Source organism: Buceros rhinoceros, unplaced genomic scaffold (assembly GCF_000710305.1).
Source record: "Buceros rhinoceros silvestris isolate BGI_N320 unplaced genomic scaffold, ASM71030v1 scaffold16602, whole genome shotgun sequence".
NCBI classification, from domain to species: Eukaryota; Metazoa; Chordata; class Aves; order Bucerotiformes; family Bucerotidae; genus Buceros; species Buceros rhinoceros.
Genome location: NW_010400879.1, coordinates 22,442 through 37,337, shown reverse-complemented (window position 1 = coordinate 37,337; position 14,896 = coordinate 22,442). Strand labels below are relative to the sequence as shown.

At 40.0% G+C, this 14,896-nt stretch overlaps 1 protein-coding gene across 1 annotated transcript in view; it reads left to right on the top strand.

Annotated features, from left to right (window-relative positions):
• The window catches only part of CUBN (cubilin (intrinsic factor-cobalamin receptor)), a gene marked incomplete at both ends in the record, with an annotated part of 99,156 nt that overhangs the window by 62,045 nt on the left and 22,215 nt on the right, over positions 1-14,896 (top strand). Inside the window, 3 exons of the mRNA XM_010132079.1 lie at positions 2,331-2,512; positions 9,354-9,528; positions 11,152-11,333. Of these exons, the coding sequence (XP_010130381.1) occupies positions 2,331-2,512; positions 9,354-9,528; positions 11,152-11,333 (539 nt within the window). The remainder of the gene's footprint in view (positions 1-2,330; positions 2,513-9,353; positions 9,529-11,151; positions 11,334-14,896) is intronic.

Below are 14,896 nucleotides of genomic sequence, written 5' to 3'. Positions count from 1 at the left end.
AGGCAAAAGAAAGAGAATAACTCACTCTGCAAAATCGTCTGTAAGGCTCCCTGCCTGCAGACAGTTTTTTTTCCTCCAGTTGTATTTACGATGACCTGGTTTCTTTTGAGGAAAATTAGGCCACTGGGAAAAAAAATAGGGTGGTGGGTCACACTGAAGTTTTCTTCCTGTCTGCTAAAATGTTCATGTATATTGAAGTTTCAGGGGCTTAACATTTACCCACCAGTGTGGCAGGAGTGGGGGAAGTAAGTGCACTACCTGTTTCTGTTTCCAGAGGGACTGAAGGCAGGTTTGGTTTCAAATACTCTTAAAAGCTTCTTTTATCCCCCAATTGAGTAATTCGATACCTTGACAATGTAGCTTTGTGGCTTCAGGGCAAACCACCTCAGGTTATGGAGCATCCTTGTGTCGCAAGGTAGGGAAAAAGGGAGAAGAACTAAGCTCATGCCAATTCACCTGTGAGGTCAACATCAGCTATGTAAAGGCTTTCCTGGGTTACAGCTAACTATTGTTCATTTGAGGGAACTCTTATGTTTAAAAGATGGTTTTCCAATGAGCATTGGATGATGGACTGACAGAGATCTGTGTTACATGCTGGCATGGCTGGAATCTTCCTTACATCTGCATTTAGATGGCTTTTTTAGTTTAAAATAGCTTCTTATTGCTTTGTTCCCTTTGACACCTGCTGTTCTTCCCTATCATAGATTTGTTTTTGCAGACCTGGAAGTCCTAGAGCCAACTGTGGCAAAGCCAAACTCAGTATTTCAGTAAGAAGCTGAAAGACAGCATTGTAGATACGATGTCAAATGCTTCTGATGCTTAGCAGCTGCCCTTCAATAACCACGTTTGTCACAGAAGGTGTTGAGGAAAGCAATTACATTTAATTGAATATCTTGATCTATAGTGTCCTGAAGCAGAAAAAAATTTTAAGCAGAGCGATGGCCAGAGATACCTTGTTCAAATAGCAAATTAGTTGAGCAGGTCAGAGGGGTATTTTATTTGTTTTATTTTATAAAATATCTCCTATAACTGAAACTTATAGGATACATAAGCTATGATACATATGCTCTTTATCTTTTCTGACGTACTGCAGTAATTGCCTCTAGGAATACAGAGCTCGGTTTGTTAGATGGCTTTATTAAGTATTTTGGGGCTTTTATGCTATGTGACAGAACCTTCCCTCTGGAGATGAAGGCAAAGGGATTGATGACTTACAAACCTTGAGCGACCCTGTAAAAGCTGTGTAAGCAAAAGATTAGCTAGTGCCTAAATGAAGCACTTGGGGGCTTACAATGTTGAGAAGAAAAAAAATGCTATTGCCAGGCAGAGCAACATACATGTAAAATCAGATCAAACACACAATTCCCTTGCTTTCTGCATGTGACAGCTACAGAGACACCCTACGGGCTTCCCTAAAGCTGAGGTTTCACCATGAGTGTAGCTAATCTAAATCTGCCCTGACACTGGGAAGGGCTGTTGTGCCTTCCCATCCTGCTGACACCGGCTTCTGGGGATTGGGTCAGGGAGACCATCTTCTCAGGAACTCAACAAAGGGAGGGGAGTGCAGCCGTAAAGTAATGATAAAACTGCAGTCTCAGGTGTTCAGCTGCTTTGTGCTGTCAGATCAGGGCCTTCCTTTGATCTATTGTTTTGCCTTTTTTTGTTATTGTTTTTTTAAATCTAGCTCATAATATGCAAGGACTTAATCACCCAAGGGGTTGAAGAGTGAGGTTAGGACAATGATTTTTCTGAAAAGAAAATACATAACTTTTCAAACATGGCATGTCTTACAATTGCACAGTTACAATTCAATAAAAAGACCATTAAACCCACCAAATGTCAGAAAATCTGTTTATTCACTGTGACTTGGCAGCTCGTAGTCATGCTCAGTGGGCTGAGGGGAATTGTATTGTCTTTAATTTTATGATTTCTAAAGCAGTGGGAAATGACATTTTTACAACAATAGGAAGCCCTCCCCATGATAACTCAGTTTGTGTATTAGTTGAGGTCAGTAACAGCTAGAGATGGATCTGATTCAGCTTTTTACCACTGATCAAAGCTAGAGGCCAATATAAAAAAAAAAAGTCACTTTATTTGCTCTGTGTCTCAAAACAGGAGGTGAAGCGCTTACTGCACAGGCAGTTCCAGCAGGTCCAGCTTGCTGATCCTGAGTTTCTTCTCTCTATGAGATCTTGGTTCTCTGTGATGACCCTCAAGCCAAGTATACACATTTATGCATGAAATGGGTAGTAATGCCTGTGCTCGTTGCAGAGCTGTCGGTGAGTTTTTCCAGAACCTATCACTGACTGGCTTCTTTGCTGTGTTGTCAGGTTGTGGAGGAGAGCTCTCTGGCCCTTCCGGTTCATTTCACAGCCCGGGCTACCCCAACAGATACCCAAGCAATAGGGAATGCATATGGTACATTCACACAGCGCCTGGCAGCAGCATTCAATTCACCATACAAGAATTTGACATTCAGTATCACCCAAACTGCAACTACGATGTTTTGGAGGTAAGAGCATTAGATTTACTCCTCAAAAATACACAAGTTGCATGCTTTTCTGTCTGGAACAGATAATCCCAAAAACTGCAGGAGCAGAACAAGCAATTCTACTTCAATTCCCCATTTCTGCTGTGGTTACGGTTATGTTCCACAGATGTTGTCGCAGAAGCCACAGTGCTCCTATTATTTTTTGCTTTTAGGCCTTTGGTTTCTATGTACCTTAATCAATAATGATGCTAGGCACCATACACTTTCTAACAGGAAACTGAACTGCTTTGAAAAACTCAGTTTTAAAAAGCCCACGTTTTACAAAGAACTAAGTGTAGGGTGCTGAGAGAAAATTTCCTGATGTAAGGAAGATAATGGATCACTGGAGGGATGTCTAAGGTGAGACCTTGTGTGTGACCTTCCAAGGAAGTGCAGAGTTTTATAACCCTGAGCACTGAAAACTATGAAGACTCTTTGTAATCAGAAAAAAGAATAAAAGAGGCAGTGTCCTCATCAGCTTAGGGTGGTGGAACAAGGAGAAAAGGGAACTCTCAAAGGTTTTACTGACCTTTAAGAGACCCATGAGACTGGATGGTCCTGTTACATATGACTTCTTTGTGATCATGTTGGGAAGCAGCCAGGTGACCGATCCCAGCTAACAGATTTGGATAGACTTCCAGTGCAGGAAGAAGGGATAGCAAATAATTTCAGGAAGAAATACTTTACAAGAATAGACTTTCTAGATCACTCTCACTACGGACATTTGAGATCACTAACGGAGGTACAGTTGTTGAGTTTTTCAATTTTAATACATGGGTGACATTTAAATGCTTTTGTAATGAACCCAAAAGATTGATTAAGAGATCTTGTACAACTCTGCTGAGGCCTTTCTTCTCCTCTTCTGTGTAATGTGATACGTGAACGGTGTACAGGTAGACAGCTTTCTGTCCAGCACCTACACATACTCACTGTTGCTTATTCTCACCTTTGTAGCTTTGATTTCTTCAGCATATGCTCCTTAGTGCACACCCATCAGCAATATTCCTGGGAGACGTAACACACATCCCGAAGCAGGTCCTAAATATACTGTTGCCAGATAGATGATTGCAAAGCATTTTTGTGAGTAGAAGAGATATTTAAGTCAACTTCAGCTTTCTGGCTCTGAAACAGGCTTCCTTAGCTTAGGAATGAGGCAGAAGTCTTGACCAAATGGACATGGACAATACTTTGAGTATCTTATTGACTTTGGCACTTCTGTAAATCTGGGTGTGAGAAAGTTGTTTCATGAATTCTCCATCAGCAACATTGGCAACTATGACTGTGTGTCACATTGCTGACACCAGTGCCTTTGAGCAGGTGACCTGTGTTGGCTGGTATTTGGTTTGGGTATTGATGAAGTTCGTTGTTTGCAGCTTCATCATTGTTTGTGCCTAAAATGATTTAAGCTAATCCGCCTGTAAGCTTCTATTGCCTCTATTGCCAAGAAGAATCCATTAAACAGCTACAAAATCTAGGCCTGCTGTGGTTGCCCATTTCTTGAATAATGTAAAGACAATGCCTACATCTGCAGGTAGTCACCTAGGAGCTATCACAATCCAGTAAGAGTAGAGATGGCTGGAAACCATTTGCTTGACAATTTTTTGACTAGTGGAGGATGGCTGGCCTAAAACCAATGACTGGGTTGCCAGACACAAATTGCTTAAAGTTGTTTAAGAGGATCCTACAGTTTGCTGCTCTGTGTCCATGAGCAAAGCATTCACCTTAGGTTTTGGGTTTTCTTTCTTTACCAATTCAAACCTAGCTGCTATGCTTTACTTCTTTCCAACCTTACTCTTTCATCAGCACAGATGTCCACCTTGCTGTTTGAACTTTCCTGCCTTCCCACCCTCAGAACTGGCATGCCTCTGTGTAACTTGTCTTCTGATCTTGGTTCATCCGGTTCCCAGCTCCTGTTTCTCATCTGCTGACAGATAACCTAACGTAAATTAACTTATTGGGGAAAATTTGTTCGTGTCTTAGAGCAAGATCAAAAGTTCTGTCTGGCAGTAAAAAGCTTCCCCTGTCAAACTGCAGGCTTCTGATGGAGTTTTATGTACTTTACTACATACATATTTTCTTGCTTTTGTTATAAAATTGCACATTCACAGCATGATTGATATAGTCTGTACAGAATAAATGATGACTCAGATTTAGTGGGGAAAAAAAAGAACGTGGTTTACGGTTTCCAGGAGTGGCTCTAACTTGTCATCTTCTTTCCTGTAGTTGTTTATGTATGTCCAGGCTGAACTGAAAACCACACACACACAAGATTGAAAAGTGTTAGAAACAAAGAAGTTCCTGGTGTACATTTGACAGAGTGTGTTTCTGTGATCCCTAAAGTTCCAAAGTTCTTTAACTCTCACAGTAACTTCGCAAGAGTATCCTGACTACCAGTTCTGCGGGTTCGAAATCTGCTGCTTCTCATAGATATTCTCCTGATTTCACTTCTTCCTTATCTTTGAGTAGTGAGTTCTACCGCTTCCTGTTTTCTTTCAAGCCAAGTAACTTTCCAGTTTGAATAGGAAGTAAAAATCAGTACTAATGTAGCTCTGCACACTGTTGTCCCTCTATGTCCTGTTAATGCTCTCTACTCTCTGAAATAAGAAGCTGTCTTTAGAACACAGCAATACATTGTGTTCTTGCTTCTCCAAAATGTATGAACTTTTAATAAAAATTCCCTGGTAATCACAAAACTTGCTCACCTGTATGCATTTAGCTGTTGCTTAGAAACACCCTCACCCAGAGAATTGTAGGAAAATTCTGAGAGATCTTTCCCATTGCAGCATCTTTGCTACTAACTTCATTTTTATAACACAGTTTCTTGAATATTTCTCTCTTGCACATTTTTCTGAAGCATATTTGTTCTTGTAAAATGCGGCAACTGTTTCCCTTCCCTTTCCTTTGACAATGCCTCCTAAACAAGCTGTCCCTTCCATGCCAGTATCCCAGTACTGGCATATGTTTCACCAAGACTGTGCAATAATAGTTATGTAAAATTTTGTGTGTGAAATCCTCAAGTTCTCCCTGTGGCTTCTGCATGCTCAAATGTTTGACACATTCTCCTTTAATCCTTCCCCTTGTTTAATTTATGTCCTGTTGCACTCCATCTTTCTCTCTTCCTCATTAGATTCCATTCCTTTTACAAACATCCAGAAGCAAATTTTAAGTTGTTCTTAAAGATGTTTTCTAGAAATGTTTCATGGAAATAGAAGCCATCATTTTGGGCAGAGTGAAAGAGTTAAAAATATTTTTAAAATAGCTTCTATTGAAAATATATACATAGAGAAAAATGACCATGCCTGCTTTGTTAAATTGTGACATCTTTTCTTTAACGTGGAACAGTTTTTTTAAGCTATAAATATATTCTGCCACATCAAGATGTAGCCCTGAGCTGAAAAGGAAGGAGCCCTGTCAGTCTATTGCACTTCCAAGTGATCCTCTGGTCTTCATATTTGAATCTAAAGAAACATCAAGTATTACGATAATTCTTAATCCTCTGTGAAAGCCAGACTCTCTCTTTGCTAGCAGTTATATCTGGACAGAGATCAGTTTTATTCCCAGAAAATTCATGAGGGTGAGCAACCACATAAAAAGAGCTTTTCTGTTGCTCATAACTCTGGAATGCTGACTGTTAACAATAAATGGAGCTAACGGGGCAGAAACAAATGATAAGAACAGATTAAAACCGGGGCTTTATGGCAGTGTCCTGCATCCCCGCTAAGCCATCCAACATTATTTTATCTCTGGATCAGGTGCTGTGATCAGACTAAATGTTTTTATTTTTATCTGTATGCAGTTCAGACATCCTGTGACTCTTTGTGAACCACACCCTGGAATTCATTCTTTCCATCCATGCTCTTTTCCCCTCTTCTTTTTTTTTTTTTTTTAATGTGGTAACTTTTGGTTTTCTTCTTTGTAGCCAAAAGTAATGTTTTATTGTTTTTTTGTCATGATAAGAACAGATTAAAACCGGGGCTTTATGGCAGTGTCCTGCATCCCCGCTAAGCCATCCAACATTATTTTATCTCTGGATCAGGTGCTGTGATCAGACTAAATGTTTTTATTTTTATCTGTATGCAGTTCAGACATCCTGTGACTCTTTGTGAACCACACCCTGGAATTCATTCTTTCCATCCAGGCTCTTTTCCCCTCTTCTTTTTTTTTTTTTTTTTAATGTGGTAACTATTGGTTTTCTTCTTTGTAGCCAAAAGTAATGTTTTATTGCTTTTTTGTCATGGAAACACTCTAAATTGTTTTTGTTCCAGCCCCTGTGAAAACATCTGATTAATTGAACTGGTATAAAGGAGGAAAGAAAATACACTCCTAACTGTAAAAAGCATGCCTTTGGCTGTGCTTTTTATTTTGAAACTGTGCAGAAGGCTGTTGCTGAACAGTTGGAGACCCACAAACCTCAGATTTCCATCAATATTTCTTCCCCATCCTTAATTCTCTTCCAACAGACCAACTCTAAGTGTTCAGCTTGGGCTAAGTTAATTTCTGAGGTAATACTACAGAAATCAGCAGGGTTTATGTCAAAGCTGGGCTTGGTCCCCTTGTCCGTGGTGTGCAGATGGCCCCAGGGAGTAGCAGGGATGATGTGAGAGTCTGCTCCATGATGTTTGTTAGATGCATATTAGAAACTCCTGCTGTTTCCTCTGCCACATAGCTTCTCTGGGCTGGTTTAGATGATTAAGAGCATGTGTTCCTGCTAGATCTCATGCTGTGGCTCTGACTCAGGGAGTATACCACAAACAGATTTTAAATTACACAGTTTGAACAGACTTCTGACAAATGCAGCTGTCATTGGGCCTCACAAGCAGGCAAGCAGTAAGATTTTGCTGAAGTCACTGAACTTCCAGTGGTCAAACATGCTTCTTCCCCAGACTGTGAGTGCTTCGTTACAGGTTCTTAATCTAATCTGAGATTTCATCCATTCAGACTTCTTTTGAATGCCTTGAGGTGACCAATTGGATGGAGGAACCCTTATCCATTCAAGTCATACAGCCTCCTTGCAGATTGCAAAAAAGTGCTGTCTCAGTCAAAACTGAAATGTTTAAGCTATTAAGCCTGACTAAACAACCACTAAAACAAAATACAGTCTTCTGAACGTCTAACAGACTATGAAGTTTATAAAAAAGTAGTTCCTTGTTGCTTCTGGAGAGGTAAGCTTCAGTTTCTGAGGTCTCTGGAGTCACTGAATACTTTTTCCAGTTAAAAAACCAGTTCTTTCCCTTACACCTCTAACAGCAGAGCACTGTCAGGTACCATGAGCAGTTAGTGAGCACCCGATCAATCAAATTAACTAGCAATGCACTACGTTTAGCCCTGGAGGTGGTGGGACTAGCTCAGCTATTTGGAATACTTGCTCAGATACTTGAGCTTGGACAAAAGTCAAATTTCTTCTGAGGTTAAGAAGTATTCAGCAGAGCTTATTAAAATACTGAGTTTCCCCTCATCTAGAAGAGATCAGAGGCAAAAGGGCAATATAGAAGGTTGGTTCTTATAGTACTACTACTTTCTCAGAGATTCATGGATTGGTTTTCTTGACCCTTTTGATGTTTACCAGACTAATAAAATATTGGAGCGGACTTGAGATGCTACTGGAGGGAAAATCCTGATGAGATTTGTTGCTTATCTTCCTATTCCCTGGGTTTTTTTGTTTTTTTTTTTTGTTAGTTAAGCTTTAGGATTTATACATAATATATGCTGATACATCAAGAATCTATTGCTAGTTCAGTTGCTGAAAGGCAATAACACACTCTTTATTTGGTGTACCTCTAACGGTTTTCACAGTCGCAGTTACTGTCAAGTTACTGACTTTTGCAGCCCCTGTCCTACCAGGGACATACCAATGGAAGGTGGGAGTCCCTTAATATCAGATGGCAGTTCATTAGCATGCAAGAAGCCAAGAAAACACAATCACTGAAGGCCCTAAGCACCAAAATCACATGGCTGATTTCAAATACTGCACTGAGCATGTGTGTTTTCTTTAGCTTTGAGAGAGAAGATGAAGGGAAGGTGAGCCAATTCCACCAATTATCCCACACTCCTTTTGGAAAACAAGAAACAGGATTAACAAGGCTTCAGCACTGCCATCTAATTCACTTAAATTAGTTTAAGAATGCATTATAAAGTACACAATACTGCTGATGACATTTAAGAAAGCTGTGGTTTTCTCATTTATAATTTCCTGAGACACACTTTTCTGAGTAGGAAGTAATTACTCTTAAAAGTCAAAACCTGTCTTCTGTGGGAAATATGTATAATATATGTGTCCTTGTTTCTGAAGAGTATTATTAAAATGTAGTTTATTTAACCAAAATTTCATAGTTAATGTTGATTCTGCCATGGAAATCAATAATATTGCAATGGTTTTTATTTTATCAGAAACTGATGCAATCTAGCACCAAATTAAAACTCAGTCTGAATTGTGCCTTTAAATATGGAGGGTGCAAAATATCAGCACAAGTTCCCACAAAGAGATACAGTTTGTTTGCACAAGCACACACAAAAAAATCTAGTTTTATACCCTCAAGGGTGCAAAGGGTTTGCAAGGTGCAAAGCCTGGAAGGATGGGGAGGAAGGAAGTGGCAAAGTCTCCAAAGCAAAAATTCTGATTTCATGCAAGGCTGTTTTGAAAGCATCTAGAGTTTCATACTTGTGCCAGGCAGTTCAGATACCAAGTAAACCTGCAGAGAAAATAACTTTATTAGCTACTTTACATTTCAAAATGTGGAATCACTTAACGGATTTTTTTTCCTCCTAGCTAAACAGTTATGACAGTCCCTTTCAAAAACTTTGACAGTGTTTCTTCCATTTCTAGGTCTATGGTGGCCCTGATTTCCTCTCTCCTAGACTAGCCCAGCTGTGTGTTTCAAGATCAGCACAGAACCCACTACAAGTCTCTACTACTGGCAATTCAGCCATTGTCCGTTTCAAGACAGATGCATCGGTGGCAGGAAAAGGTTTTAATGCCTCCTGGCAAGAAAATCCAGGTGGTGAGTATACTGGTTAAAAGCAGGAGAAATTCAGGAAGTCTGAGAATCACAGATTGGCCACGCAAGCATTTAAAGTACTCAAACAGCATAGGACTGAAAACTGAAGAAGAATCTGTGTGTTAATGGATTTGGTAACACTAAGAGATGCTGAGAAACATACAGAGGAAAAAATTGTCTAACTAGCTGAAATCTAGGCCTATTTATGTATTTTGTAACAGTCTGCTTTGTTGGAGTTTCTTCTCTACATAATTACTCAAAATGTTCCTGTAATCAGAAAAGAACTTTTGCATGCTAGCAGTTCTCCCCACCCACTCATCCAGCCAGAGTCCTTTATTAGCTGATTGATGCTTTTGGTTTTAAACTGTAAAGTGAAAAATATCCGAGATCGTGGAGAACTCAGTGGACTCCAAAAATATTTGGAATGATTAGTAAATACTTGAACTTTATAAGGTTCATCTATCTCCCATTTGTTCAAAGCCTTGCTGGTAATCAGTAGAAGTGACAAGCTTAAAAGACCCAACCATGTGTCTCTACATGGGAGTTCTTATGAAAAGGCCAATTATCAGAAAATAATTGCAATGAAAAGTGAGGAGAGGCAGAATTTAATTCTTGCAATATTGCTTGATTAAGCACACTGAGTCATTAGTTTGTCAAGGTTTATACTTCCCCGTTCTCACAAGTTTTATGAGAAAGGTGCAAGATTTTGGTTTTTGTTTTTTATAAACAGGAGTATACAATAGTCCTTCTAATTAATCCCCTTCTCAGATCTGGAGACTTTTTTTTCTGCATAGGCCCCCTGAAGCTTTCTCATCCCTTTACAGCATTTTGTCTGTTTTACTCTAACACGCCTCTAGCCTGCAAAATACCCGCTCACCAGAATGCAGTCACAGTACAGTTTTTATCCTTCCAGCAGGCTGCCTCCATCTACAGCAGTCCCAATGTCTTTCCTCCATCGCTTTACCGCATACAAAAGATCATTTATTTGTGTTAGTCCTATTGAAAGACCTGGCATTTCCCACACAGGACCCATCATTCAAGGCTGTTTAGATATTCATGAGCACTGGAGCTGTTCTGATCAGAAATACCTAGGGGTGGAGTCCTTAGGAAGCCCTCAACTGCATGGGTAGAGAACTAGGGACTTCAGGCTTGCAGCTGTTGTACTGATTATGGGGAAAGTGGAGCTCCTAGCCGTCTTGATATTTTCAGAAATAATCTTCTGACCCCTGTGCTCAGCTAGGCCTCGTCATCACTTTCTCAGCGTGCTACACCTGTGACATTCATACAAACAATATTTTTGATTGCTTTTACAATATCTAAGATAGAGGAATACTAGCACTTCAGCCTTTACAACATCTACTACCAGCCTGGAGCTAGAAAGAAACTTACTCAAAAGCATCATTGTTGCATATTCAACAATAATGATAATGTTATACTTTCCTGGTAGTCATTTCCATTGACTCTTGTTGCAGACAGGACACTTCAACTGTTGGAGCGCTCACATTTATAAAAGTTTAATGTAGCAAATATAAAGACAGAGGTGTTTTTCTCTTAATTTAAAAATAGAGGTGGAATCTCACTAAGCATAAAAGAGCTTGTGATAAAAACTGCTTATGTCTTTTTCAGGCTGTGGTGGTGTTTTCCAAGCTCCCAGCGGGGAAATCCATTCTCCAAACTATCCTCAACCTTATAATAACAACACAGACTGTTCTTGGGTTATCCAAGTTGACTACAGCCACAGAGTCCTATTGAATTTCGTGGATTTTGAAATTCAAAATCATCCTTCATGTAGCTATGACAGTGTTGCAGTAAGTAACAATCGAAATTTCAAAAGTTTCCTTGAAGAGTCTGGTGAAATGCTTGCAAAAGAGGAAGCTTACCTAGGCTGCAGCTGTTTTCAGACTGATAGTTGCATAGTCATATTTATTCACTGAATGAGTTAAGCCTTAAATTTACAGTTAAATATTTATAATCTAGTTCCCTTTGCATCAGCAAGGAAGCAGGCTTCACAAAAGCATTTCTGCATTCTTTCAGGTTCCCACTTTAATCTGGGAGGATCTTTTTCTGAAAGCACTGCATGCTGTATCCTGGCACCACGTTTTTTGTTTTGGTGGTGTGAGTTGAACTTGCTACTGCAGGAATAAACTCATACGTACATGGCTGTTATTATGTCATCCGTTCTCCAAGCCATGGGATGGCTTGGCCACACTCCATTACGAACTCAGGAGAGAGGGAGGTCTACATCCAGAGAGAATTGAGGCTGGCTGGTTTTCTCTATGTATGCACTGTGTATTGAGGTGCTCCTTGGCTGTCTAATTGCTTCATCAGAGCCACTGCCCTCTTAAAAGCTTCACATTGTAGTTGGTTTGTGAGCTTTTGTTGATGTCACAGAAATTCGAGTTGCTCCTCTATCAGAGCATGACAATGAAGAAACCTCCATGTCTCGATTTGGCCTTTTGGGAGCAGGGACATGAAATCCTGACCTTTGATGTCAGATTGCACCTTACTCAGTACAAAGGCATGTGTGATCAGTACCAGTCAGATAAAGCACAGTGGCTGTAGCCCAAAATCCAGCTTTCCTCTTCTTGATAAACTGTTGTTCACAGAGAACTCAACTTGGCATGAACTGAGACTCTTTTGAAGACAACATCAGTTTTAACAACATTGCCCAGTAAAGCTTTTTTGTACTGAACCAGAAAAAAGGAAATGAGTCCCTATTTTGCTGAGTAGAACTGAAGATTTCATTTGGCCACAAGGCATCTTTGTAAATGACTGTTTTTGTGGTTCTGAAGCATAGGGAAATACGGTTATGTCTTTTTATTTACGTTGTTTTACTACATCAGGGGGATCATTGAAAGGGAAATTCTATTGGAAAAATTTTCAAGTCTTCTGTGATATCATGCAGGGGCAGAAAGTCAGATTGCCTGACAAAAGTATGGGCCATCTAAAACAGCTTTATTGGTAAAAATGCCCCCCACCTCACCGCACCCCAATTACAAATTAAGGGCTAAATTCTGAGAAGACCTGATACACAAGTTTCTTTTAAACCGGATGCCAATGGACATATGTACCTATCTAAACACATTGTAGAGTACTGAGCTCCATGAGCTCCTTGCATTTACAGGCACAACTCCCATTACCTTTATAGGCTAGATATAGGTACTGGGATTTTAATCATGTAAAGGCACCAGTCCTTCAGCTGGCAGAGAAGGTGGCTGTGGCAGAGTTCTTTGCATGAGAGTAGTTCGCAAACTATTGCAGTGCAGTGACAGACACTCCTTTTCCTCTACTGCCATCCCAGCATCTGTTGTTTGCTTCTGCTTTTTTCGGTTTTGGGTTGTTTTTTTTTTTTTGGAGGGGGGAGGGGGTGGGGAAGGGAGGGGGTGGAGGAGGAAGAGGAGGAGGAGGAGGACAGAAGAAGGAAGTTGCCCGTTGGTCCCAGATGAGCAAACACAACTGAAGCAGTATTGTGTGCAGTGAGAGAAATTTAAACTTAATGCAGGCATCAATCACTGCCCATCAAGTGAAGGGTGGTTTGAGAATGGATTGAATGGTTTGAATGCAATAGACAATTAAGGGCTCTGAGGCTCTTATATGAGGTGGAGAAGAGGCTCATGTAGAGTGACCTGCAGCGGGGACCTGCAGGGCAAAAAAGGAATAGGTGGGGATTCTTCCACTACCTGGTATACCAATAAGCGTAAAGTCATACCAACACCTGGATGTGATTTATGTTCATCTCATTCCAAGACTTGCTATATGCCTCACATGGAAACAGGAGAACAGTGAGAGGCCAGAGAGTGCCTGGAAATATATAAGTAGATGCCTAACTGCAAATGATTTAGGAATTTCTTCCAAAATCTGCATAAATGGAAAATATGGGCAGCTAAGGAAGCCACTGGGTTGTTTTTCTCTCTCTAATACAGGAACAACTACTTTATGGATTTTATTCACTCTCTGAGTTCTCTTGGGATTCTACTCCACCCTTGAGTGTACCAGTGACCTTTTCCTTCATCCTTCCCCTTCTAGATCCAGTAAATTTTTCCTGCCTTCTGACTCAAGATTTTTTTTTTTTTTTACATATTTCTACCGTAAATTCCTTTCTATGGAGAACACAAGAAAAGGTTTTTTTTTTCAGTAATGTTTTCCGTTGCGGATTTGTTACGTGATCAAAATGGAAGGAGGGAAAATACTCCTGTCTGCTGATTCTTGGCTGCGACTCCAAAAAGCCCAGTGTGTTTTTCAGTTCTGCTCAATGATTTCACATGTGAATCTGAGCACAGATCTAGGTTCAGCCAGATTAATCCTAAGCCCACAGTAGTAACCCACGGTGTAACTGCTCTAAACTCTCTCTGTAATTGATGGATGGAGTGCACAGAGAGTAGTCCAGGCCAACAAAAATCACATTCTTCATCCACTTAGCTGCCTAGATTTAGCTGATTCCTCAGTTTCTATGCCTTAGTTTTGTACCTTATCTGTTCTCAGAACAGATGAACATCTCTTTATCTGCTAAATTCGGATGTTTAGTCTTTACTTTCTCTGATCTCAGATTGAGCTGTTATATTCTGTAGAAAGCATGTGCTTAACCATTATTGTATCTGATGCTATACCAGCAGTGCAGGTCAGTCAGAGTTTCAAGTATTTGGAGACTTGATGAGAATGTACCTCAGAAGGCAGCACTTGTAGCACAAGACTCTGAAAAGGGGAGAGAGAAATAGTTGTTCCTTTCAGTGGCTTTGATTAAGTAACTAAATGTTATTTTTCTTTCCTGTTGCAGCATAACAAGTAGTACACAGGAATGTAGAGGTGTAAGCCTCCGGGAGCTAGAGAGGAGGTATGACTTTATTTATTCCAGATGCTGGCAGAGAGGATCTTCCAAGAGAGGACAGCTAGAAATACATGGAGTTTTTATAGCTTAAAAGACAAAAAATATCTTCTTTTTTCATGTGCTTTTCCAAAATGCAGGATGCATTTGAACAAGAAGACAACAAGTCACTCAGTTATGTTCATTGTGGAAAGGGAAGCGAAGAGCAAATTGCTGCTATGCACAGTGCAAATGAAAACTTGGCTTTAAAGTAAACAGATGCATCATTTTCCTTTACTCATGCAGCCAAAGAAATACATTTATCAGATGTTTTCAAAATAACTTTAGGAATCTGCAGAGAGACACAACTTTTTCCTGAACTCGTGTGTGAATATTGTGGTTTCAGATCTAGATTCAAGACTGAAATCCTCCTGTAAAATAGTTCAAGCTAATAAATAGCAGATGAGCAAAAATGATGCAGCCATACAATATCCACGTTACTGTTCCTGCTTAACTTGTAGCTGGCATAACTCTTAAGAGTTACTGATGTATCTCACTAATGCTTATGCT